Source organism: Numenius arquata, chromosome 12 (assembly GCF_964106895.1).
Source record: "Numenius arquata chromosome 12, bNumArq3.hap1.1, whole genome shotgun sequence".
NCBI lineage: Eukaryota > Metazoa > Chordata > Aves > Charadriiformes > Scolopacidae > Numenius > Numenius arquata.
Genome location: NC_133587.1, coordinates 6,026,206 through 6,051,075, shown reverse-complemented (window position 1 = coordinate 6,051,075; position 24,870 = coordinate 6,026,206). Strand labels below are relative to the sequence as shown.

At 46.6% G+C, this 24,870-nt stretch overlaps 2 protein-coding genes across 4 annotated transcripts; both read left to right on the top strand.

Moving 5' to 3' along the window:
- The first annotated feature begins 581 nt into the window (after window positions 1-581).
- ELMO2 (engulfment and cell motility 2) lies at window positions 582-16,320 on the top strand. Of its 3 annotated transcripts, none has more exons than XM_074156877.1 (21): window positions 582-659; window positions 794-834; window positions 1,344-1,416; window positions 1,748-1,798; window positions 2,783-2,964; window positions 4,313-4,412; window positions 4,627-4,778; window positions 6,930-7,008; window positions 7,620-7,655; window positions 10,617-10,667; window positions 10,998-11,120; window positions 11,765-11,899; window positions 12,340-12,444; window positions 12,524-12,632; window positions 13,276-13,412; window positions 13,739-13,902; window positions 13,985-14,097; window positions 14,407-14,514; window positions 14,855-14,937; window positions 15,253-15,330; window positions 15,922-16,320. In XM_074156877.1, the coding sequence occupies exons 1-21, from the start codon at window positions 582-584 to the stop codon at window positions 16,120-16,122; spliced, it is 2,199 nt and encodes a 732-aa protein (XP_074012978.1). In that variant the 3' UTR covers window positions 16,123-16,320. The 3 variants fall into 3 exon arrangements, with proteins under 3 accessions (XP_074012978.1, XP_074012977.1, XP_074012979.1); XM_074156876.1 differs by having other exon boundaries at window positions 7,617-7,655; XM_074156878.1 differs by lacking the exon at window positions 7,620-7,655.
- A 143-nt stretch (window positions 16,321-16,463) lies between these two features.
- On the top strand, window positions 16,464-21,529 carry SLC35H1 (solute carrier family 35 member H1). The gene is made up of 9 exons (XM_074157454.1): window positions 16,464-16,565; window positions 16,667-16,817; window positions 18,096-18,159; window positions 18,383-18,455; window positions 18,641-18,809; window positions 19,100-19,183; window positions 19,504-19,679; window positions 20,368-20,497; window positions 20,644-21,529. The coding sequence occupies exons 1-9, from the start codon at window positions 16,464-16,466 to the stop codon at window positions 20,757-20,759; spliced, it is 1,065 nt and encodes a 354-aa protein (XP_074013555.1). The 3' UTR covers window positions 20,760-21,529.
- The last annotated feature ends 3,341 nt before the right edge of the window (window positions 21,530-24,870 follow it).

Sequence of the window (24,870 nt, the reverse complement as noted above, 5' to 3'; positions counted from 1 at the left end):
GTTTGGATTTGTGATGTTATAGGAAGGGAATGGGGTAAAGCCAGCTGCCACTGCTCTGCCTAGGTGCCTGTTTGGGTATCTTGAGTGGATCAAGGTATCTGAGAAATATAAATGGGACGTCAGTGAACACCAGCCTGTGGGAGGGAGGTTATCTGGGCAGCATGTTCCCTCTCTCACGTGCAGACAGTAGCTGAGCCTACGGAGCTAAGGCTTTACTAGCCCTATAAACTCACCTGGCAGCACAGACGGTGGGTGGCAGATGGGGCTTTGCTGACCAGAGTGACTCTCCCTCTTGCGTGAGTACCCCAGCACGCTCTCAGAAGTATTCCGTAGGTGATAAGGTTGGGCATACAATTTCAAATGTGCTGTTTTAATATGAGGCCTGTACCTCTGGTATGCTGGCTGTTTTATCCCTAGCAGGCCCAGCAAACCATAAGGCTGGTCTTATGTAGTGTTTTGAAGCTTGGTGTTAGATGCAGTGTAACAACTGAACTAATTTTCAGAGAGCTGCTGACTGTCTTTTCTCTCAACAGTTGTGGGGGTGTATGCTGTTGTAAAGGCACCCGGAGGAGTCTGGAGCAATGCCACCACCCTCGGACATTGTGAAAGTAGCTGTTGAGTGGCCAGGTGCCAATGCCCAGCTGCTGGAAATAGATCAGGTGAGACCTGGTAACCAGATGGGAAGGAAATGCGCACAGCCTTGATACTGGAATGTGGGAAGCGCAGAAATGGGCAGGATTTCTTTCTGGTTGAGAGGAACATGGCTACTGAGGATTCTCTCTTTCTGTTCTAGAAAAGGCCTCTCGCGTCCATCATCAAGGAGGTCTGTGATGGGTGAGTAGTTCTCTGGGAACCCTTGTGGAGAAAGTCTGTCCCCCTGACAAACCTTGTTGGAGTGCCGCGGAAAGTCTCTGCTGCTTGTCAACATGCTGCTAGCAGGATCCATGCTGCCTGCTGCCAGTTTTGGCCATGGGATGGGCGAGGTTTTAAATTGGGAAGAAAAAGATCGCCTGGAAAACAGGGGGTTTGCATCTTTATTTTAATTCTGAGTGTGTGCATATGTATGCCTCTAGGGTCAGTGTCTCAGAGGATTGGGCCATCTTGCTGCTCCTGAAGTGCCGGCCTCTTCAGACATTCCACAGAGCTTGACTTAGAGTAGGCTGAAGTCCCGTTCCCCTCAAGAGGAAGCTGTTTTTCTCTCCTCTTTGGGAGACTAATTTCCCATGATAAAGCTTTGCTCGAAAGTTATTTTCCACCCTCTTGTGATCAAGCTGCTGTTCCTAATTGAGAGCCAGAAGAAAGAGGAGGAAGAAACTTACATGTCCTTCTTCTTCCTCTGCCAGGTGGTCGTTGCCAAACCCCGAATACTACACCCTGCGGTACGCTGATGGTCCTCAGCTGTACATCACAGAGCAGGTCAGTGTGAGAGAGAGCAATTTGCTGTCCTGGGCAAGAGTGCAGAATGCCTTGAACTAGTGTCACGGAACAATACTGTCGCTAATCCTTGAGGGGCAGCACCTCTGTTATCAAAAATACTCAGACCTGAATGGTATCATTCAAATGAGGAGCCTTGTGCTTCTCCCTTTGCGTGCCCATAGGTGCAAAGACCCAGTGGCTCAATTCGATACCCTCAGGAGGGCTGTGTGGTATAGGAACCCCTTTACTTGTGCATACAAATGTGCGCTGTAGATCCAGTTGCATTCTTTTCCCCTCACTTTTCTGCGGTTTACACTTTGTTTTCTTTCAGACTCGCTGTGACATCAAGAATGGAACTATCCTACAGCTGGCAGTCTCCCCGGTAAATGCTTCCTCACGTCCCTCTTTCTCCGTAGCTATCCTTGTATAGCTCGTATCCTCGCTGTTTCTTGCCTCTCAGCTTTTCTTTCTTCTTCTCCCTGAATTGTAGGGGGGTTACCTTTGCTGTGGGCCATTCTGCACAATGAGGTGCATGCTCTTGTTTTCCTTCCTCGTCATGGTGTGTGTCTTTCCTTTGGATGCTCTACCCTTTTATTGGACTTTCTGTAAAGAAATCCAGTCTGCATTTTTAGTGCGTCTCCTACATTAGTGTGGTCTAAAGCACCTGACAGACACATTCTCAGTACGAGTGCAGTTAGTATTATCAGTCGGAAAGGAATAGCACTGGTGCCTTAATGCAGAAATTAAAATAAGAGACAAATTTGATGCAGAGGGAGTTGTTCCTAGTAAATTCTTGCTATTGTGACCACACAGTTGTCTTTTTCAGACTTGCTACACTTCCTTTTTATTGAAATTCTTAAACCTTTTATGTGCAAGGGTCGTGGCATACAGCTGAGAGTGAGTAGAACAGGAAGAAGTAATTTGGGCAAGAGGTGGTTGGGAGGATATCATTGATCTGTGTCTGAGAAATCTTACAGAATGTTGTGTGGATACACAAAATGAGCTTGTGCGTTTCTTTGAATCTGAGAGATTTTTTTAACGTTGTATTTCTTTAATGGTTTCACTCGATATTTCTATATCCACCTCCACTCACCTCACCGAGAAGAAAAACAAGCATTTACTCTAACATGTAAAATAGCATTTTACTGGCCTCCTGTTTGGCTGTAACTGTTGCAAAGGGCAGCATTTTTTGGTCTATCTTAGACTTGCTGCCTGCTGCTACTCATCCTGTCATTGCTGGTATCTCCCTACCCTTGCTGAGCTCTCTCTGCCCATCCATGGACTGCTGAGAGAACACTGATGGTGGCAGAACTCAGTCTGCAGGTTAGTCCAGTCTGTAACTGGCATCATCCCTCTTTCCTCCCAGTCTAGGGCAGCCCGACAGCTGATGGAGAGGATCCAGTCGCACAGTATGGAAGCCCGACTGGATGCCATGAAGGAACTGGCTAAACTTTCAGCAGATGTCACCTTTGCCACAGAGTTCATCAACATGGAAGGGATTACAGTGCTGACACGGCTCGTGGAGAGCGGGACCAAGCTTTTGTCCCAGTAAGTTTCCTTTGGTAGCCCCCGGCTACCAAAACCCTGCCACATAAACCCAATACACATGTAGATGTAAAACGTAACTTCCCTCTGCAAAAGCCGTAGCAATTTTTCCCTGTTAAATATTTTTCTTCTAGTGGTATTATTCTTTTATTATAGATTCCGCCTATCTTTCTGGTTACAGATACCTAAATGCCTGATACGTCCTTCAGATTCCTGCCTGAGTTCTCTCTAAAAATGTGCATATATTTGCCACTTTCTGCAGAGCACAATAAGCAGTTTGGCAGTTTTGTTTTACCATGGTTCCTTTGGAATTCTTCAGTGAATATCATCTCGTCCTAGAGATTGGTTTTTCAAATCAATGGCTTGTTCCCGAATGTCTCCTAGTGATGTTCAAATGACGGATTTGAAGACTTTTCTTCTGTCTTAAAAACAAACCAAAAACCAAACTCTGATCTGAAAGTTTACCTAAGCACATTCACGTGAACTCTGATGGCTGTTCTGTTTCATTGAAAACACTTTTAAAGTCTTGATAACTTGTTGTCATAACACTTATAAGTCTTCTATTTTCTTATAAATTAGCAACTAATACATTTTCAGCATGTCTTTCCCTCAGTTTTTTTTTACCTTTCTGTCTTGTGGTTATGTATTAAATTTTCCACAGTTCGTGCTGTGCTTTTGTTTTGTTTCAACCCAGGTCCCAGGATGGCAATTAATTTTGCTTTGTTTTTCTCTGATGTTAAGACATGTTTGTTCGTTTTGTGTGTGTGTGTGTAGGGGCTATAATTTCCCAAGATTTTTGCGTGTTTTGTGATATAAATTTAGTCTGGAGCTCAAATCTGACAACAATTGGAAAACCTAGCATTTGCAGATGGTGTAAATTTTCAGGTGATCAGCTTAAAAAGCTTTCACCTTTTCAAGTTGGTCTTTTTTAACTGATGGTCATTGTACTGAATATTCTGGGCTTTGCTGGTTTTTAGCTGGGTTTGTTGTTTTCCCCCTGACATGAAAGCATTGAATTTGAGTAGTGATACTTTGCACTGCTCGGGAATAAATACTGCATTGCAGCTTTTGGTGTTGCTCCTTTGACTACCAAGTACTGGTCCGGGTGGTTGAGAGTCTGTGGCGGCAGGACTAGGGACTTACTGTTGCTAGTTTTAGTACGGGCTTGTAATCAGGAAAAATAAAATATGATTCCACAAAACAATAAAATTCTTTTCATAAAGCTACCAAATATGTGGTCTATTTTATTAGGAGAAGGTGATGACGTTTTTCTCTTATCCAGCTTACTCAGCTTGGACAGGCTTTTTAATTGCTACCAGATCTTTGGTAATTGCATTCTTTGTTTTCTCAGTTACAGTGAGATGTTGGCTTTCACCCTGACTGCCTTCTTGGAGCTCATGGACCATGGAATTGTCTCCTGGGACATGGTCTCAATAACCTTCATCAAACAGGTGAGTTTGGGTGAAGAGGGTGAGTGGATGCTCTTTTTTTTGTGTGCTTTAATGTAGCTTCCAGGAAGAGCAAGATGACTCTGAGAAGCTGAGTGCTCACGTGTGAGAGCATGGTACACGCAGCTTTCTGAGCCCTGTCTCCCTTTGCTTGTCTCACTCACCACAAGGTTTTCTGGATGGGCATCTCTTGACCTGTTGGTTGATCTTTTTTTAGATTGCAGGGTATGTGAGTCAGCCTATGGTAGATGTCTCCATCCTCCAACGATCCCTAGCCATTCTAGAAAGCATGGTGCTAAACAGTCAGACTCTGTATCAGAAGATAGCAGAAGAGATCACCGTGGGGCAGCTCATTTCTCATCTGCAAGTGTGAGTGTCCACCCAATAGTGGTGTGATTTAAATCAGTTTTATGAATATCTGTTAATTTGAAAATACATCCTTTTATGTTTAAATCACTTAATGATGCTATTTTCCAAGTATTACTGATGTGACATCTTACATGAACTTCAGGATATCTAACAGATTTGAAAAGTAAGATCCTGGAAAAATATGGTTTGTGTTCTGGAAGCACTTAAGCAGATGAGTATATGTCTTGAACAAAGATATTTCGCTTTAACAAGTGCACGAATGTGTTCAGTGTTGGGACCAAACCTGCGTTTTACTAAAACAACTTCCCAAAGCTTCTGCATCCGGTCATCTGTCACGTTCACCACTCTTTAAATTGTCTCCACTAGAATCTAAGAGCTCATCTTCTGTTTTTTGTCTTGCATATTAAGAAAGAAAACAATGGCTTTCTTTGCTTTTTTCCACACCTCCCCTTCCTCTCTTTCCAAACGAATTGACAAATTAATATCTGGCTTTTATGGCTGTTTGTCTAGGTTGGTTCTGTCTACTCTTCCATAAAAAAAGAAGCATGCATTTGTTAGAGCTTTAAGTATTTATTTTTTTTTTCTCAGGCTTTTAATTCTGAAAATGTGGAAAAGCACCATTTATGAATATGACTAATATTCCTTAAACAATGAGCAGTAGTTTAACAAAATTATAGTGCAAACAATGTATTGCGTCAATGTCACTGTGTGCTTAGAGTGTTTCTACATTTGAACTTGGTTAACAGAAAAGCTAAACAAGTTCTTTCAGGTTTATAATTTCTATTTTGGTAAAATACAGGTCTGGTCCTAACAATGAACACACTTGTGCAGTTGTTAAAGCAAAATATCTTTGATCAAGACGTATACTTATATGCTTAATTGCTTCCAGAACACAGGGAATACTGTGGAAAGGGAAATTGGAGAGTGAGTCGGAATTTGCCAGCGTTTGTTTGGCAAGACTCTATCACAAGGGAACAATCTTTAACAGAGGATAGGTTCTGGAAGAACAGGACCATGGAAACAAGTCTGAAAGAGACAAGTTAAAAGAGGATAAATTGATTTCAAAATTGTTCTGCTGTGTCAAAAAGCAAGTGGTGTAGCAAAAAGAGCAGCAAACCCCAAAAAGGAGGATAGGAGAGGTGAAGTGACAAGACTTCAGAGACCTGCAAAGCTTGGAGGCCCAAGGAAAACCTAGGATAATGCACAAACATTCGCATCTTTAAAGTATGGCAGATTGATCAGAATGAACAAGGTTTGGACGGGAACAATAGAAGAGAGACTATGGTTGTTATCCATGAAAATGCCAGAGGTAAATGCCAAAGTGGGGAAAATAGCTATTTAAGCTAAAAGATGTTTTAGCTTTACATATAGATTTGTTTTATAAAAGTTTAATTTTTTTTTATATATACTTAAAAAAAAGTGTACACACAGAAATTCATTTAGGTGATGCACTGGACTTCTGTTAATTGTAAGAGCTTGAAGTTCTGCAGAAGTCTCCCAAGAGAAATAGTATAGCAAGAAACAAAACTGGCTTTGATAGAGCATCAAGGTGGGGGTGGAAAAGAGCACGATCGGCATTTGGAAGCTTATTCAAAACATCAGAAGTGAAACTACACACTGTGCATGATCTAGGAAGGGGCTGAGAAGAAGACCCTGAAGAAGCTTTTCAGTGAAAATATGAAAAAGGTGTGTGTGTTGGGCCAACCTATTGAGGTTGGAAGACAATGCCATAGAGAGAGGTGTGCTTCCCCCTTAGTTCCATTTGTTTTTGGTGGCTTCCACTGATGTAGGGGAGAAGAATTACTTGCTCCATATAAGTTTCTAGCTGTATCCATATAACAGACTGGAGTATAACTAGAGGCTTTACAGAGATAGTTTCAACATTGGAAACAAACTATGGTGGTGCTGAACTCTGAGCTCGACTGGGCTGCAAACTGCACTGTCTTCTGAATAATGGAGCTATCAGTCAGCAATCTCTGGCAGCTTTTTGCAGGCCTTATGAAGAGTTGGGTGGCAGGAAACCTGAATCCTGCTTGTCCATTGAAGTGCATGACAGCTGTGGTAAATGTTCTTACAGTGCAGGCAAAGCAGCAAGCTGTAATGTTTTATACTGTCTGTTGTCTTATGATCCTCCTGGTTTTGTTTCTGCAGCTCAAACCAAGAGATTCAGACATATGCAATTGCCCTGATCAATGCCCTCTTCCTGAAGGCACCTGAGGACAAGAGACAGGTTTGTTCTTGCTTCTTTAATTTAAACCTGAATAATGGTTACTGGCTGGCGGTTTACTTTATGCCTCAGAAATCATATTGTCTGGCCAAGGCAGACCTGAGACCTTGCCAAGAACTTATGTAGCTGTTTCAGTGTGGCAATATAGGAGAAAAAGTACCATCCCATTAATAATGTATTCTGGAGCAGCACATCTATGTTTAGGAGATGCTCAGAAAGGAATCTGAAGGGCCTGGAGAGACAGAAAGTAATCCTCTATACAGCATGGAAATTTTTTTTTAAGAAAGTTAATTCCGTATGGGAGAGGTAGGCTGGGTAGTGTCCTTGGGGTTGTATGTACTTACTAAACAAACACCCCACCTCCCCCAAAAAAGGGACTTTTCTTAAGTCCTGGGGCGATATTCCCACTGGCAAATGTGAGAAATGAAACACCTGTCCTGCTCTGAGGAAAATCCCAAGATCTCAGCCACGTGCAAGATGTGCATATGTCTGTATTGTGTAGCTTTGCTGTGTTAAGCCTTTCTTCTCTAGTGCCCCATTTGTGCCTTATTTCTGGACTCTGAGCTAAATCCTGTCTGCTTCTCTTTGTGCCTTTTTTTGCTTTCTGCCAGCAGGACAAGCTGCTTAACCCTCTAGACCTGCCCATCACTGTAAGTAACTCAAGCCTGGGGGCTGGTCATGCGGAACTGTAGGCATGTTTAGCTTTTCTCCAGTTATGCCTCCCTGTATCTCAGAAATGATGCACACAGGCTTCGAACAGTGGATGAGCCCAGGGAGAAGGGTGGGAGGACCGTTGGGGATATACTCAGAGTGTGAAAGGGAGAAGAATCAGTAGCAGGAGAAATCTTAAATGACGACTTGTGCACACAAGACAATAAAGATGATCGTAAAAGGAAACTGATACTTCAAGACTGATCAGGTGAATCAATTCTAAAACCGGAACCTATTCTTTAGCAGTCTGGGTCTCCTTAAACTTGCCACAGCTGGAGTTTATACCCCAAATCTCGCTTGCGTTAATGACAGTTTCATATCCAGCTGCGTCCTTCTAAAGGTAGAGCTGTTTGTCTCTGAGGAGCAGTCACAAGACTTAGTGCTGATTGGTGGCCAGGGCGTACGTTCTGCCTAATCTGTGACTTCTCCCTTTGGGAATTATACCATAAGAATGTTTTTTTTTGCCCTGTGCTATCTCCAGGGGAATCACCACTCTTGTTATTAGCTTGATTTGGAACCTTCGGTATCTTGAGATTGTGGTACACTTTTTAGATGGTACACTTTTTAGATTTTCTGGGGAGGCACAGAGCATGCTCCCCTTTTGCCAAGGATGCAGAGCCTTCAGAGGGGAAAGTATGGTCTCAATAAATGTTACATAATTGCTAAAATTAATGGGTGTGCTTAACACATGAAAATAAGGAAGAACATACTCCTCTGTTGGTAATTTGGCCAAGATACTGAACTTCATAGCAAACAAAATTCTTTCATTTCCCCCCCACCCTTGAACACAATCCACGTGACCACAAAAGGCCATGAAGATGATTAAGGCACTAGAATATCTTTTATATGAACAGAGGCTGGGAGATTTGGGATTGCTCAACCTCAAGAAGAGAAGGCTCAGGGGTGTCTTACCAATGTGTATAAATATCTGATGGAAGGGAATAAAGAAGAGGAAACCCGACTGTTCTCAGTAGTGCCTACGGACAGGACAAGAAGCAACAGGCACAGTTTAAAACCCAGGAAATTCCACCTGAACGCACACACACAAAACCAAAATAGGGAGGTCAAACGCTGGCACAGGTTCCCCAGAGAGATTGTGGAGTCTCCATGAGTGGAGACATAAAAAATCTGAGTGGACACAGCCCTGCACAACCTGCTCTGTCTGATGTTGCTTGAACCAAGGGAGTTGGACTAGATGATTTCAAGACGTCTCTTCCAACATGAATGATTCTGTGATTCTCTGACCCCATCAAGCAGCAAAGTGGGCGTTATTGGACTCCCAGCAGAACGTAGATCCCTTAGCAGTGGTTAGGCTGTGTGTGTGCTCATGCTTCTTACTCTGCTATTTAGAATTGTTTAATTGTCTTTGTCCTTCCCACTGTTTATCTGCTTCAGTCACCTGTTACTTCGTTCCATGTACAAACTAATCCCTTCAGAGTAAAGATTCTTTGTGTTGCATGAACAAATCCTAACAGCCGGCCTTGTTTTGTTCTCAGTACTACATCTCACAAATCATAGTTAAAAAAAAAAAAAAAAATGACTCAGAGGACAGTGTGTTATCTCTGAAACCACTTCCTACTTCATCTAGATGCTTCTTAGATATCTTCCACTGACTTGTTTTGGTTTTAACATGAGCACTGCTGAATTTGCAGCCATTATGGCTTGGCCATCAGCCAGCATATCACTTTCTTGGTTTAGGAGGTTTCTGTCTGGAGCAAGAGTGATAATAGGGACTTGGAGTGAGGCTAATATACACTTTTTACCAGACTCCTTATAAAGGCTGTCAAGAGCGGGGTTGATATGAGCAGCTGGAGCAGTCTTGGATTGCTCAGAATGTACAACTGATGGAGTGCAATTGTCTAAGACTGCACATCTGCTCCCAGTTCTCGATCTGCACTGCACAGGAGTGTGAAGAGATCTCAGACTGGCAGTTCGTTTGGACTTCTTCCAGATGATGTGTTGCCTAACAGATTTTTCTTTCCCAAAGATTTTGCTTGTAACAGCAAACTTCTGATAATATTCCATCTTGACCTTGGCACTTGTGCCACTCTCCTAGCAGCCGTAATGAGATTGTTGGTATTTTTAAAAATGCATCTTCACAATTTAAAAGGAAAAAGCACAGGTTAGATTTTGCAGGGGCATGTGTAATTGGTCCCAGAACTGAAGGCCTGCAGCAGATACTTGCATCTGCTGTGACTGTTTGTCATCATAACTTGGTGGTTGGGAAACCCTCCTCATCTGGGGAAGGAAACCATGCAGTAAAAGAGGGAAACTGAAAGCTTTAGTTTAAGTATGAAAATTATTTACCCTTTATTTTTGTAAACTGACCTGCTTCTTCCAATTGTCCTTAAACTGACTTCTAAACAATTCTTCGGGAACCGAGATAAAGGAAATGTAAATTTCAGAAGGAGAGTTTTTGAGAGGGAAGAGACCTGAAAACTACATCCTCTAGCCCTTGTTACCTTGGGCGTATACCTGAGTATGGAAAGCTGTGAAATGCTATTTGAAGGAACCTCTTGTAGATGACAGATTTCTCTGGGCAACCCACAATATGCTCCCGGCTGCCATATCTCCTGATATTGAATATCATTAGATGTTCAATATTAAGCTAAATTTTCTTCTGTTCTTTGATTACCCTAGTGCCTTTCTCCATGTGAATGATGTTTTGCAGGGGAGCCATCCGTGAGTTGTCCCATGGTAAAGATGACCCTTGCATCCCAGCTTGATGCTTGCTCTGTGGTGAGATGCCATGCTAAACTGACAGTCTGTAGTGAAAGCACTTTGTTGTGTGCCAGTGCTATCTCCAGTTCATAGGCTTCCTTCTTTCTCTCCTTTCTGCACAATGTGGGCTTTTTCTTTGTATTTCACTCATGTTATTTCATCTCTAAATTCCACAACAGGAAATGGCTAATGCGTTTGCCCAGAAGCACCTGAGGTCCATAATCCTGAATGTAAGTATGTCTGGAATGAGGGAGCGCTTCCTAATGTTCTCTCAGTAGAGGTTTCACTTGTGCAGAGTGTAAATTCTGCTGCCCTCGGGGCACTTCCAGAAAAGTGACTCTTTCAAAGCTGAAATTGGAGCCACTTACTCAAAAGGCGGTTATGGGGATGCTTCTTTCTGCTGTTACAGAGCATTATCATTGTGCTTCTGATGGAATATGGAGGTTAAACAGCTGAATCCTCATATCCCGAGATGTACATGCTGCCTGGCATATGCCTACGGCTATACCTCACATTTTATTTGTATTCTCTTAATTTCTACCCTATCCTTTATTTTGCAGCATGTGATCAGAGGAAACCGCCCCATTAAAACAGAAATGGCACATCAGCTGTACGTACTGCAGGTCCTGACCTTTAATCTCCTGGAAGAGAGAATGATGACCAAGATGGATCCCAATGATCAGGTCACTATTAAAGCTGAGTAAGATCTGATAGAATAGAATGTACGAGAGGCCTTATTCCTAGGCTCCTTAGTTCCATAGAACTTGAAGTAGATGGTGCATAAAGTTTCAAAACCACCCCTCACAGTGCAGTCCCTGAGACTGGGGTATGCTCATGACTCTCCTGCTGTATTCTGTGGAACTTCTAGAGATGTAAGTGGTCACTGGAAGCCATATGTTCCTTTCTTGACCAGTGTGATGCTGGCTGTCAAACTGATTACTCCACCTCTATGGAGGGCACATTCTTTTATCCATTTCCTTGCAGTATACTAAGGAAGCTGGGCTTTTTAAGGTGTCTGTTACTCAGTTCTTAGATGCATTATAGTCTTGAGTGAGAAATGCCTTACATTATCTGAATGCCTAGAAATTGCCTTTAACTAAACTTGGGGCAGTTAAAGGCAAATGCAAACAAATATTTTGCTTTACCCCGTACACTGAAACTTGCCGTTTTGAAATGGCTTGCCTTTTCTTAAGTGATGTTAATGACCTTTGGCATCTCTCTGTATTCACTGTGTGAGCTCTGAAGAGAGAGGTGGGACTGCATTATGTGAAAGTACTGCCCAAGTGATTGATCACATGTTACTATTTCCCCGTCTTCTTTCCTTCAGGCACAGAGAGACATCATATTTGAGTTGAGAAGAATCGCCTTTGATGCAGAGTCTGACAGCAACACCGTCCCTGGCAGTGGAACAGAAAAACGCAAAGCCATGTACACCAAGGACTACAAGATGCTGGGATTCACTGTATGCATCTAGGGAGTGCTGACTGTAACGCATGTAAAGGCAATCTAAGAGATCCCCATCAGAGTTGTGGGGAAATAAGGAACAGAAATAGCTGTTTGCTTTACCATACTTCTGTGTCTGAGTTGTAGAAATTCAGCTACACTGGAACTCCCAGGGAAGATCATTCTGAACTTGCTGATTTGTTAAATGCCAGGGCTCATTAGGCACAGTCTCTGGAGATATTTACTTACCATATGCACCTATTCTTTGAAGAACTTGGAAATCAGCGTCTCTTCTAGAAAGACTGGATAGTGTTGTCAGCGGGTGTCCAAGGTTGTCTCTTGGATAGATGTGAGGGAGTGCTTGATGGACAGGTGGTTGTAAAATTCGTTCAGAAAAGGTTCTTACAGAATTTCTTTGAGGTAATTTGTCTGGGTTCTTTCTACACACTCTTTTCACAGAATCACATCAATCCAGCCATGGATTTTACTCAGACTCCTCCGGGGATGCTGGCGTTGGACAACATGCTCTACTTGGCCAAATTTCATCAGGACACCTATATCAGAGTAAGTGAAGCTGCTGGTTTTTGCCGATAGCAACACCTCAGCAGTTCTTCTTAGCATGTATTGCATCCTCTTCTTGTAGATTGTTCTGGAGAACAGCAGTCGAGAAGATAAGCATGAGTGTCCCTTTGGGCGCAGTGCCATTGAGCTTACCAGGATGCTTTGTGAGATCCTGCAAGTCGGGGAACTGCGTAAGTACTATTTATTCCCCCAGCTTTCCCGGTTACTGGGCTGAAGCTTACAGGCTCACCAATGCTCACAAGCATTTGTACCTCAATCTTGCTTCTGCCATGTAAGGGCAGGGGGAGCTTGGAGTTGCGCTGCCAGTGTCCCAGTGTGACACCAGTATCGAAGTTAAGTAAGAAATTTTGTTGTGTGCACTCCGGTTTTCCTGAAAAACTGACACAAGCAGAAAGCTTCAACTTCCTGAAGCTTCAGCAGGGTGTGGTACAAAAAAAAAAAAGTCAATCTGGAAACCATCAGGAACTTGAGAAAAGTTAAGTAGCTCTGACAGTCTCAAAACACCATTCTGAGATAATTAACCACGGTAAGAAATTCTGCCGGATGAGAGTGGGGAAACAGCTGCAAGCAGTCATTTGGGGGGACTGGTATGAAAAGGTCACATGAATCACAGAGGCTTGCATAGTGAAGCATGGGGATAGTGCCATTCCCAGTATAAACTGTCTATGGGGAGACGAAGCATTGAACCGTCTTAATCTCTTTGAGTTAGTGTTCTACACCATCGGGTTTCTGTCACCGTAGTGGATTTTAGTTACTTTTAGTAGCTCTTGGGCAACATGCTCACGTGGTTGTGGTTTCTGTTTCTTCCTGAAGCCAATGAAGGCCGGAATGACTATCACCCCATGTTTTTCACCCATGACCGTGCATTTGAGGAGCTGTTTGCCATCTGCATCCAGCTGTTGAACAAGACCTGGAAAGAAATGAGGGCGACGGCAGAAGATTTTAATAAGGTCAGGGTGGAGAAGGGGTATTTCTGTCGAATCTTTTGCAGAACAGCCTGTGTTCACTCAGTTGGCACACTTGGTTAAAGAGTAGGGTGCAGAAGGTGTGACCGGGCATTGACGTGGGCTGTGAGGGAGGATGGTCCCAACTTTTATTTGGCATGACCGAGGTCCTTCTTTGTTCTTCTGGATCTTCAAAGTCACTAGTATGTTGATGCTCCTGGCCCTGGTTATTCTATATCAGTTCTTTGCTGCCACTGAGCTGTGCCCCGGTTCTCTGCTGCCATTAAGCAGCAAGAATGTGACTTGCTTTTCTCCCTGCCCAACCTCTTTAGGTTATGCAGGTTGTGAGGGAACAGATTACACGGGCTCTCCCCTCTAAACCAAACTCCTTGGACCAGTTCAAAAGCAAACTGCGCAGCCTGAGCTATTCTGAAATTCTGCGACTACGCCAGTCTGAGAGAATGAGCCAAGATGACTTCCAGTCGCCGCCTATTGTGTAAGTGCCTAACAAAAACAGTGGCCTTCTGTGCTTGCTGTTATCTCCATTTTTCGCTTACTCTTCCATATTTGATTTCCAGGGAGCTGAGAGAGAAAATCCAACCCGAGATCTTGGAGCTGATAAAGCAACAGCGCCTGAACAGGCTTTGTGAGGGAAGTAGCTTCCGAAAAATTGGAAATCGCAGAAGGCAAGGTAAGGTGGCAGCATCTACTGCATTTTTTCACGTGAAGAACTGTAGGCGAGTAAGATCTTATGGATGAATCTGTCAGCAGGCGTGTTGGCAGAGAGGAAAGCTGATTACCTGGGCTGTCTGTACCAGCCAGTAGTTTGGGATGGAGCAGATGTGCATTTCTAAGAATACAGCCATCCCGTCATGAGCAGGAAGCAGTGCTGAGGGGTCGGGGGTAGAGGGATTGGGGGGTGGGGTGACTATAACGTGGTGGCTGGAAGACCTTATGTGAATGGTCTTGCTCAGTTTGCTCTTCTTGATGTGTGTTCCAGAAAGATTTTGGTACTGTCGCCTGGCTCTGAATCACAAGGTGCTACACTATGGAGATCTGGAAGATAATGCCCAGGGGGAAGTGACCTTTGAATCTCTACAGGAAAAAAGTAAGTCCCGTTTATTGCTCTGAGCGCACAGGGCAATCTTCTGTGCTCTGCCATCCAGAGGCTGTTGGGAGGACCGTCCGAGAGATGAGAGCGAGCGAGCTGTGGCTGAAGCCCTGACTGAGATGAGATCAACTTTTGGTCCTTGTCCAAATCCTTTGAGTCTTGGAATTGCTTGGTATTTCTTATAATGGCCAACTATAGGGATGTGTTACTGGTAATGTGTTTTGGAAAACTGCGGTAATGAGCTACAGGAACAATGTTCAGTTGCAAAGACAAAACAAAGTTCTGTCTTTCCATGGGTAGGATTTCTTGTTAGTGAGTTTTACTTTTTCACTGTTAGTTCCAGTTGCAGACATCAAAGCCATTGTCACAGGGAAGGATTGTCCACACATGAAGGAGAAAAGTGCACTGAAACAGAACAAGGTAAGTGCTCCTTTTTTGCCTGTTACTAATATCCGGTGCTGTAGAATTGAAGATGGTGAAAGCAAACAACAGGAGCAGATGGTCTTCCACGCCGCAGGTGTATTGTTTACGAGCCCCATCTCATCCCTGGGCCTTTTCCTCGTGCCATTTGTGGTTGCTGGATGCTGTGAGCTGAGTCTGGTTGTGCTGAAGGCTGTTTGGAGTTGTGAGAGTACTGATACGGGAAAGCGCGCTGAGCTGCAGGAAGGCGGCTTCTCTTGTTGGGTGCTGTGGTGTTTTGTTCAGTCAATGAGTGAAAGATTCTTTTCCATTCAGGAAGTGTTAGAATTGGCCTTCTCGATATTATACGATCCTGATGAGACCTTGAACTTCATTGCACCTAATAAATATGAGGTAAGAAACATAGTGGTTAAGCGGTAAAATATAAAGCAATTAACTTCAGAAATTAAGAAGGATCAGTTGCTTCTCACTAAAGGCTGGAGCAGGATGTCTCACACTGGGTTCATTCTTAGAAAATGATGCCGATGCTTAGTGTGAATTTTTTTTTCCCCAGTTATCTTTTTTAAAAAAAATAAATTCCTTCACTAATTTCCCTTAATCTGGGCTGCTACTTTCTTTCCTCCTATGCATTCAGTTGTTCCCTTCTCCCCATTCTGGAAGACACTGATACTTAAAATAGCTTTGATGTTTTTGTTGTTATGCTGCAGTAGAAATTCATTGCCCCCCTCCTCGAGCCATGGGGTCACGTTTCCCTCCAGGCTTCTAACTTCCACTGGGAACCTCCGTGGGCACTGTTTTGGGGGCTGGGTGGTTTTTTCCCCGTGGGTTAACTCCGTCCCACGTTTCCCCTTTTGGAGCTGTAGAGGAGTATCTCGGGTTGTTGCATGGATGGAAAGATTCAACAAAACCTGGAGTTGTGAATTATTCTTTATTTTTTTTTTTCTTCCCCCCCTCCCCCCCCCCCCCCCCCCCCCCGCCCCGCAGTACTGTATCTGGATTGATGGGCTGAACGCTCTCCTGGGGAAGGACATGTCCAGCGAGCTGACGAAAAGCGACCTGGACACGCTGCTGAGCATGGAGATGAAGCTGAGGCTCCTGGACCTGGAGAACATCCAGATCCCCGAGGCGCCGCCGCCCGTTCCCAAGGAGCCCAGCAGCTACGACTTCGTCTACCACTACGGCTGACGGGGACCCAGCGGCGGGGCGGGGGGGGGTGTGTGTGTCCGCTCCCGGCTGCCGGGGACCGCCGCAGTCCTTTCCCGCACGGAGCCCGCGGTGGGCGGGGCGTGGGCGGGAGGGGCGTGGCCACCGGCGCGGGGGGCGGGGCGGTGCCGCAGGGCTTTTGTACGCGTCACAATAATAACCAGTCGCGCTCTTCCGCCTGCCGCTGGCTCCGCCTCTTTCCGCTCAGGCTCCGCCCCCGCGCTGCCACGTCACCGCCGCGGGCCCCGCCCACCCCAGCCATCTCCCCCTCCCCTCCCACCTCCCCCCCGCTTCAGCCGCCCTCACGGCCGCCCCCAGGGCGCATGGCGGCGGCGGCGGGCGGCGCGGCGCTGACGGCGCCGCTGGTGCTGCTCTACTACGGCTTCTCCATCGGCATCACCTTCTACAACAAGTGGCTGATGAAGGTGCGGGGCGACGGGCGGGCGGGAGGGAAGGATGGAGGGCGGGCGGGCGGCGGCAGCAGCAGCAGCAGCAGCAGCAGTGACGGCGGCTGTCGGTCCCGCAGAGCTTCCCCTTCCCGCTGCTCGTCACCCTCCTGCACCTCCTCCTCATCTTCGGCCTCTCGGCGATCGCCCGCGCCCTGGCGCGCTGCCGCTCCGGCCGGCCGCAGGCCGCGCTCTCCTGGGGCGACTGTCTGCGCCGGGCGGCCCCCGCAGGTACGGGGGGGGGGGGGGAGCGGGGCCGGGCCGGGGGGGGGGCCGCGCAGCTGTGGCCGGTCGTGGCGGCATCTCGGGCCTCCGGGGCCGTGGCGGGGGTCGGGGTGGGCTTCGGGGCCGGGGCAAGCGGGAGGCCCCGCCGCCTGACGGAGGGGGGGTGAGGGGGCGGGGGGGGGGGCGGCCGGCATCGCGCCGGCAGGAGCCGGCACTGCGGGCGACCGAGCGTTTCCTTACCAGGTGCAGGTGCTAATTAAAGCTTTAGCTGTAGACGAGCTGTCTGTATCGGCCGTTACACAAAGTAGTCAGGACGCGGGGAGGCCGCGCTGGAGGTATTTCTGTGAAGGAGCCCCCAATGATACAGATACAATGAGGATCTTGTACAGAGCCCCCCCAAGTTGTCTCTGCAAGTTATTTTTTTTCTCTTTTTTAACGTTAGTATCAAACCATGCACGTTTCGGATCTTTCTCTAGTTGGAACTTGATCGTCACGTCACACAGGTTCATCACGCACGACGCACGGAACTGCTGGAGCTGAGCCCAAGGGGTGAAGCTCCCACTCGGAGCACGGAGCTCCGGCCGCTTCAGCCAGTTCCGTGGCTGCGTCGTGCTGTCTCCTGCAGAGCAGCACCTGGTCTGAGGTCTCCAGCAAGGCTTGACATGCCTTTACGTGCCATGCCTTTACGTGCCATGCCTTTACGTGCCATGCCCCATGGTGTTTCTTGAAAAATGCTCTCTCCGCACCTGTAGCAGTGCTGCCCCTCGCTGCTGGGTCGGTAAAACTGTTTCCTGTGCTAGAAAGTTTATATCCAAGGGAGAATAGACTGTAGCCGGAGCTGCACCAGCACTAAGGGTGCGCGCTGAGGATTGTTGCCAGGTTTGCTTCTTGAGGCTTCTTGCAGTGACCTTCGTACTTACTGGTTGCCGTGTGGTGATATGTTAAAAAAAAAGGACTTTGTGCAAACCCGTGCTGGGTTTCGGTTACGGGGAGGGCAAAGGTTATTTCCGCGCTTTTGCGTACACGTGTTTGGGGAGCGCAGAGCAGAGGCCAACTTGAATCACAGGGGACAGGACAGAAACATAAAGAGCTGCGGCAATCTGAGCTACGTTGGCACTGAAGAGTTAATCTGAGGAAAATGTGGGGTTTTTTTCTGGGTCTGCTCAGTGGTTGAATAGAAGGGGTTTTTTGTTTGTTTGTTTGTTTGTTTTGTTTTTTTGTTTGGTTTTTTTTTTTATGTAGTGGAAGACAGTTAACTCCAGGGTTTTTTCTTTGATTCTTTAGCTCTGTCAACTTCCCTGGATATTGGGCTGAGTAACTGGAGCTTCCTATACGTCACTGTCTCCCTGTGAGTACAAACACCATCTTCCCTGGGAGCCCTCTGGTGGGATTTAGAAAGTGTTTTGTCGGGGCCGGTTTCGTGGCTGGGTGTGTGGCGTGGTGGGGCTGGCACACAGGGCCCGCGATAGATTGCTGGTAGGGATGTAGAAGTGGGTGATCTGGTTCCTGCTACTGCTTTGCTGGTAAGGACTACATTGGAGGAGACTGACAGTGTATTTTGGTCCTTACAGCTACACGATGACCAAATCCTCTGCCATTCTCTTCATCCTGCTTTTTTCACTGCTCTTCAAGCTGGAGGAATTGGTAAGGGTCCCACACAACGCTTTAGGGAGGGAGAAGTTCAGTCCTAGGGGAACAGGCAGTACACGTACAAGAAACATATAAGCGGAGGAAGAATGCAGTTACGTGGATGAATCTGAAAGAGAGGAGGTGTCTGTTTCTGTTCAGCCCCAGGAGTCTGTAGTGACTTTGTGTTTGCTCTCATCCAGAGGGTGGCTTTGCTGCTGGTGGTCCTGCTCATCGCTGGGGGCCTCTTCATGTTCACCTACAAGTCCACACAGTTCAACGCACAGGGTTTCGTCCTGGTGCTCTGTGCCTCTTTCCTTGGGGGTATTCGCTGGACCCTCACGCAGATCCTTATGCAGAAGGCTGACCTGGGTACGTAGGGTGTTAGGAAGGTGGGTTGTGGTGCTGACAAACGGGGAGGGGAATAAGGAGGTGGTAGCTCTTGCTGCAGAAACAAAACGTCTTGTCTAAGGGAGTGTTTGAAACCCGGGACAGGGGCTGTTGGTTGATGGGTGATGAAGATGGCTTGGCTTCTGCAGCAGCACAGGCGCAGGCATTAAAAATAAGGTGTATGTCTAGGAATGGTAGTAATAAAGGCTTTAGGAGCTATGTTATTCCCTGGCTTGTTGCTACCTGGTCTGTTATTGATTCTCTTCTTTCAGGGCTCCAGAACCCCATTGATATCATGTTTCACCTGCAGCCGCTCATGTTCCTGGGGCTCTTGCCACTCTTTGCCGTCTTTGAGGGTGCGTGAGTTAATTAGAGAAAGAGGGAATACCTTTATAGAGTGGTGGGGGAGATTGCTTAGACATTTGTTGTTTGAGATGGTCCATTTAGATAAGTGAACAGCTGTGAACTTTGTAGAGATCTGGAATTATAAGGACCCAGATATACCTTATACTGGTAGAACATTAAAGACTGCCTGCCACGCTTGTGCAAGCACGGGCCATGAAGAACTGGCTTCACATCCTCCTGGTGTTGGAATGTGAGCAGCCCACCCCCATCTTGTTGTGAGGAGTCCTGGGAGTTGGGAAAGGTACTCTGCTACTCACTGTCTTGTTCCTAGGCCTGCCTTTGTCCATATCAGAGAAGGTCTTCCGTTTCCATGAAGCAGGAACGCTGTTCTCTCTAGTAGGGAAGCTGTTCTTGGGTGGAATTCTTGCCTTTGGTCTAGGCTTTTCTGAGTTCCTCTTGGTTTCCAGAACATCTAGCCTCACCCTTTCCATTGCTGGCATTTTTAAGGTAAGGCATGGTTCCTGTGCTAATACTAGAAGGCAAGTACTGAGTCATCCCTAATGGTCCTTATGTGGTGGGAACTTCTTTAGAGCCTTAGAAATCGTCTCCTGTTATTTTCGTTCTCCTTCCATGGGAGCTTGATGCTTTGCCTTGCAGTCTCTGCAGTGAAGTCCTTTGGTCCCTGATGGCAAGGGGCAGAGACTAGTGGCTGTTCTTTAAAAATACCCTTAAGGTCCGTAGTTTGGTGGGATCTGGAGCTAAAACACATGGGCCTCATGAGCAATGGATGGTGTGGGAAGGAAGAGGGGTAAGAAGGGCACGCTCTTGCATCTGACCTGGATATGAACAAACCACGGGTTTGAGCTACCTCTTTAACCTAGTTTGGCACATTCTCCCCTCCTTTGAGGAATCCCACACACCTACTTTTGAGCTGAATGGTGACAAGTGAAACTTGTCTTGTCCGCAAGTCACAGGATTCTCATGTAGGCAAGCTATGCAGTCGGAGGACTTAAATTCCCACATCCCAGTTAAACAGGTCCTTCTGTTTCTAAAAACTATGACTCTCTGCAGATGGAAGAATGTGCTGATGGAAATTAGCAGCCTGGCATCTTGACCTAGGCTTGAGCAGTGAAACGTCTCATGTGTATCTCCTCAGGTCCTGCCCTGCCATTTGTCATGTTTTTTGTTTCCACAGGAAATCTGCATTTTATTCCTCGCCACACGATTGCTGGGAGACCGCCTCAGTCTCTTGAACTGGCTGGGCTTTGCTGTCTGTCTGTCAGGAATCTCCCTTCATGTCATTCTCAAAGCCATGAATTCCAAAGGTGATTCTGTTTTAAATCCCTTTCACTTCCTCTGTAGGCATTCTCCTAGCGTCACTAGGAGCTGTGTCTAGTTCCAGCTCCTTGCCAGCGCCAGGTTTGGTGGGTTCTCTGGTGAGTTTGTCACTAAATGGGCTGTCTGCACGCAGGTGAGAACGCACTGAAGCTGCACAAAGAGCCCAGCTCTGACCCTGACCTGGAGCTGCTGCTGCGCCACACTGAACGTGGTGAGGAAGAGGAAGTTGAAACCCCACAACAACACTGACTGAACGCGAAGCACAAAGCCCCCTGCTCTGTTCTTACCAAACCTGCCTGACAGCCATCTGGGAGGAAGGTCCAAGCGTCTCTGTGACCACCCAAAGGAGAGCCAGGGTCTGGTGGGAGAGTCCTGCTGTTCCCCTACAGCGTGGATCTGTAGATGCTGCACAAGGAACAGGCGATATCCCATTCACAGAGAGCAAATTTGGAACATGAGCCCTGGTCCAGTGGAAGTAGAACTGCGTGGTGAGACTGGGAAACACTATAGAAAGCTTATTAGGGAATCCTGAAGGCCGTGCGTTTAGCGTATGGACCATGAGCTGTAGAATGAGCATGGACGTGTCTGGACTGCAGGCTAAGCAGTTCAGAGATGATTTTAGTGTTGTTTAGGCTTTGACTTCAAAAGAGAAGGTAGATATACCTTCCCATACCTTTATGTTTCTGCCAGGTAGGAACTCCCATCTTGGTGGGAGCAGATGACTATATATATAAATCCATAGACTTGTCCCAGTGAGAAGGAGCCTTTGTGCCTGGTGACCTCCCATGTTCTGTGTGCACAGTAAGGAGAGAATTAAATGCTGGTATTTGGGACCAATTGAACATAACCAAATGATGTTGGCTGGAGGAAGGACGGGGATGCAGGAGTACTTCTGGCCCTGCAGGCCAAGGAGAGAGAGCAGTATCATAGGAGATCAAGCTTGAGCAATAAGCTTATCAGAAAGTATGTGGGGATTTGAGGGGGGATTTTGTTTTTTAAATAAACTGTTTTTCTGATTCTCTTTTGTCTGCATATTATGCACCTATGCTTCATCAAGCAGAGATCATTTGTCTTATGAATTCCTTTCCTTTTAGTCCCAACACTGACCTTGCTACTGCATGCCCAATCAATTTTGAGGCCTGGCACACAAAATACTTGCCCATGAGCAGGATCCTAGATCTCCAAGACTAGGGGGATCTTCCTGTAACCTGTCATATTTGTGCCAGCCGAGAGAGCATACTGAATCGTCTGCCTGCACGTGTGAACAAGACACCGTATCCGAAGATGACTTCTCGTATCGTGGCTTTTTGTAGGAATCTGACCTCTTTGCCCCATTGGTTTGCCTCAGGTAGTGCTGCACCTTGTCCAGGAAAGGGGAATGGTGAGATTTAAGATGTGACTTTTTCCTTTCTGCTGTGCCACAAGTGGTGTTGGGCAGGTAGCTGGTTTTTTGCATGGCAGCATTTTTACCTCTTTGAAAGTCTTGTTCGATGCTGGTTTTTGGAGTGGAAATAACTTGATAGAGTTTCCCAGAGGAATAACAGCGCGATCTCTCTCCTGAGAGGAGCTGGGTATTAAAGTGAACTTCTCATATTCTGTTTGAGAACCTGAACCGTTTGGACTAGACTGTCCCACTGTGGATCTTGCGTCATAGCTTTTAGATATGAAGTCTTTCTTGATGACTTCAATCAGGAGCATGTCCTGCAAAAAACTGGTTCTGAAGAAGAAAACTTTTGTTAATGATGAACATCTTTAATGATGCTCTAATAGAGACTGGTAACTTGCTTTGGAGCAGACAGCAGGTGGTGCAACTACCTCAAGTAAAGCTACTGAACCAGCAGTTCCAGGCCAGGCTGGCCCACCAAGGGATCTTGTGCATCAAGTAGGATGCCTGGAGCTGAGAATGGCTTGGTCTGTCCCTAACTGGGTTTTTCAATAGCTGGGTCGTGTGATGCTTCCAACAGGATTCACCCTGTTTACCCTACTGGTAGGTGTAAGCCCCAAGCACTAAAACCCTGTGCTTGATGTGGGGCAGTGATGCTTTCTGCACGGGATCTGGGTTTAGCAACACCTCAGCTGCTTTTTGCATTTCACTTTCCACCCTCCTGGAACTGAACCTCGGGCATCCTTCTACGGTGGAACTCTCAGGCTGGGATTTCAAGTCCCTGTACATCCAAGATAAAGGTGACTTTGTTCACAGGCCAGGAAAATTGTGTTCTTTTCAGAGATAAAGATAAGAGAACCCTCATTTGAGGCATGGAAAAATTTGCGTGATAACTCACTCATCAGAGAGAGAAGGCACAAGCCCCTGGGTGGGCATAATTGGAAAATGCAGTTTCTTCTTGAGCCCCGATAGCTTTGGGAGTCTTCTAGGAGACTTTAAATCATATGCAAGGTGACTTGGCCACTAAATCTTTGTTCCTTTAGCTTCTACTTGAACAGGTAAATCAAGAATTGTGTGACAGGCAGAGGTCCATCTGTGTACTAGCCTTGAGACAGGTCTCTGTCAGGTGAAGTCTCATGGGCTGGCCCTAACGTGCTATAAAGAGGTGAGAATAGACACTGTTTACCCCTCAGCACCTCATTCCACAAGTGACCAAAGCAGGAATGCTAACAAAGCCATGTGCCCACCAAGAATGCTAAACGTATGTGCCCAGCTCTGCATTAAAGACGTGGTCCTGCCCTTTGGTTGAAGGGACGATCTTCTTGGAGTCCTATGGGGGAACCAGGCAGCATGACCAACTTCGAGGGTCTACTGAGGCCTCTCTGCTGCAGCTGGGGGTTCTTGTAGCATCTGTGCATCAGTGTGTTTGTTTGAGCAACAGTCCTGCATCTAAATTGCTTTCTCTAGCCTGGAACATTCCTGCTGAGCTCTCTGTGCACCTACCTTCATGCACCCCCAGCCACATGTGCAGGGGTAGCTGTAGATCTGTGATTTAAGAATGGAAATGCGTGTCTTCCACTGGAGTTTCAGAGCTCCAGCATAGAAGTTTGCATTTCAAATCAGTGTAGTGTTGGGTATAAATGTCATTGCCGCAGGTGCCTGACTGGGGTTACCAAACAATCAGCAGCAAGCAGCTCTGCTTTAGTCTCTTCATCTTCCTGCCATTAACTGACCAAACAGTGGGGGCTTTTGCACTCTAAACTGTTGTTGAGTGCTTGGTGTTGCCTGGGAAACGTAGAAGGAAAATGAAAGGATCCTATTGTTTGTGGGTTTATCTTGTTTTTGTAACAGCTTCTGGTGAGAGCTTTAACTTTGCAAGGGAGGGAACGCGGTGTGCGTGTTCCCCGCTCCCCACAGCCCCTGTGCCCGTGTTGCCGTTCTTGGTCCAAGATCTGCTTTGCTCGGCTTTTCTTCTCCCGCATCCGCTGTGTCTGTCCGCTCTGCATCCCTCCTTCAGCAGGAGCACCGTGATGGAGGGTGGGCAAATCCTGTGATTTGTGGTGAGTGGAACTCGCCACTCTCAGTCACCCGAGACCAGTTCTCCTCACAAATTTCAAGGCTCTGATTAAAGGGGGTGCAGAGGTGAGGCAGAGACGACAAAATGAGGAAGCAGTGTTGGTCCTCTGGGGAGATGGTCAGAGATTGACTTTAAAGCAGTGAGATGTATGGCCAGAGCTTTCTTGGCTCTCTTCCCTTACCCATTGCACCTCTGAGCCCTCCAGAAGCACTTCCGTTCCCTGCATTTGGAAAAGTAATAAGTTAGGGATAGAGTGGCTGTGATGAATGCTTTCCTATCACTTTCTGACCTTCCCTGCTGCTTGTTCCACTCTGCTTTTACTTTGCTGTGGCTGCAAGGCTCCTCTCGACTCCAGAGCTTCACCAGGACTCAGATACGTGGGCTCTGGGGCTCACCTGGTGAGGACTTCTGCTGGAGAGTGTCATGTGGTGCAGGGCAGAGCACTCTGTTCTCGGCTGCTTTAGTACTTCCTCTCAGCAAGAAATGTTTTAGAAACAAAGTGGAAGGACCGGCTGTATGGAGAGCCGCAGGAGAGCCCCTTTGAATCCACCGTGAAGCTGTTGGGGATGCTCTTCCGTTTGAAGGGCCTGATTCTCTCCTGCGTGTCGCCTTCCTGTGAGTCGGACTCCCTGGGACCATGAGGAGTCTTGGCACTCCAACTCTGCCCTGGAGCTCTCGGAGCAAATCTTGATTGCTTGCAGTTAGGAGGACCTGATTTTGCAGGCTCAGCTAATGCAAGCAGCGAGTTTAGTGTAGGAGGTGAGTGAGCAAAGTAAAAAGGCTTTGGCAGGGGTCTGCACAGGAACTGGCAAGAAGGGAGGGGTAAAAGCTTTGTGATTCTTTGGGAAAACGGCAACGTTCCTCTCTAGGCAACTCCACTGGGGCATGGTGTGCGGCTT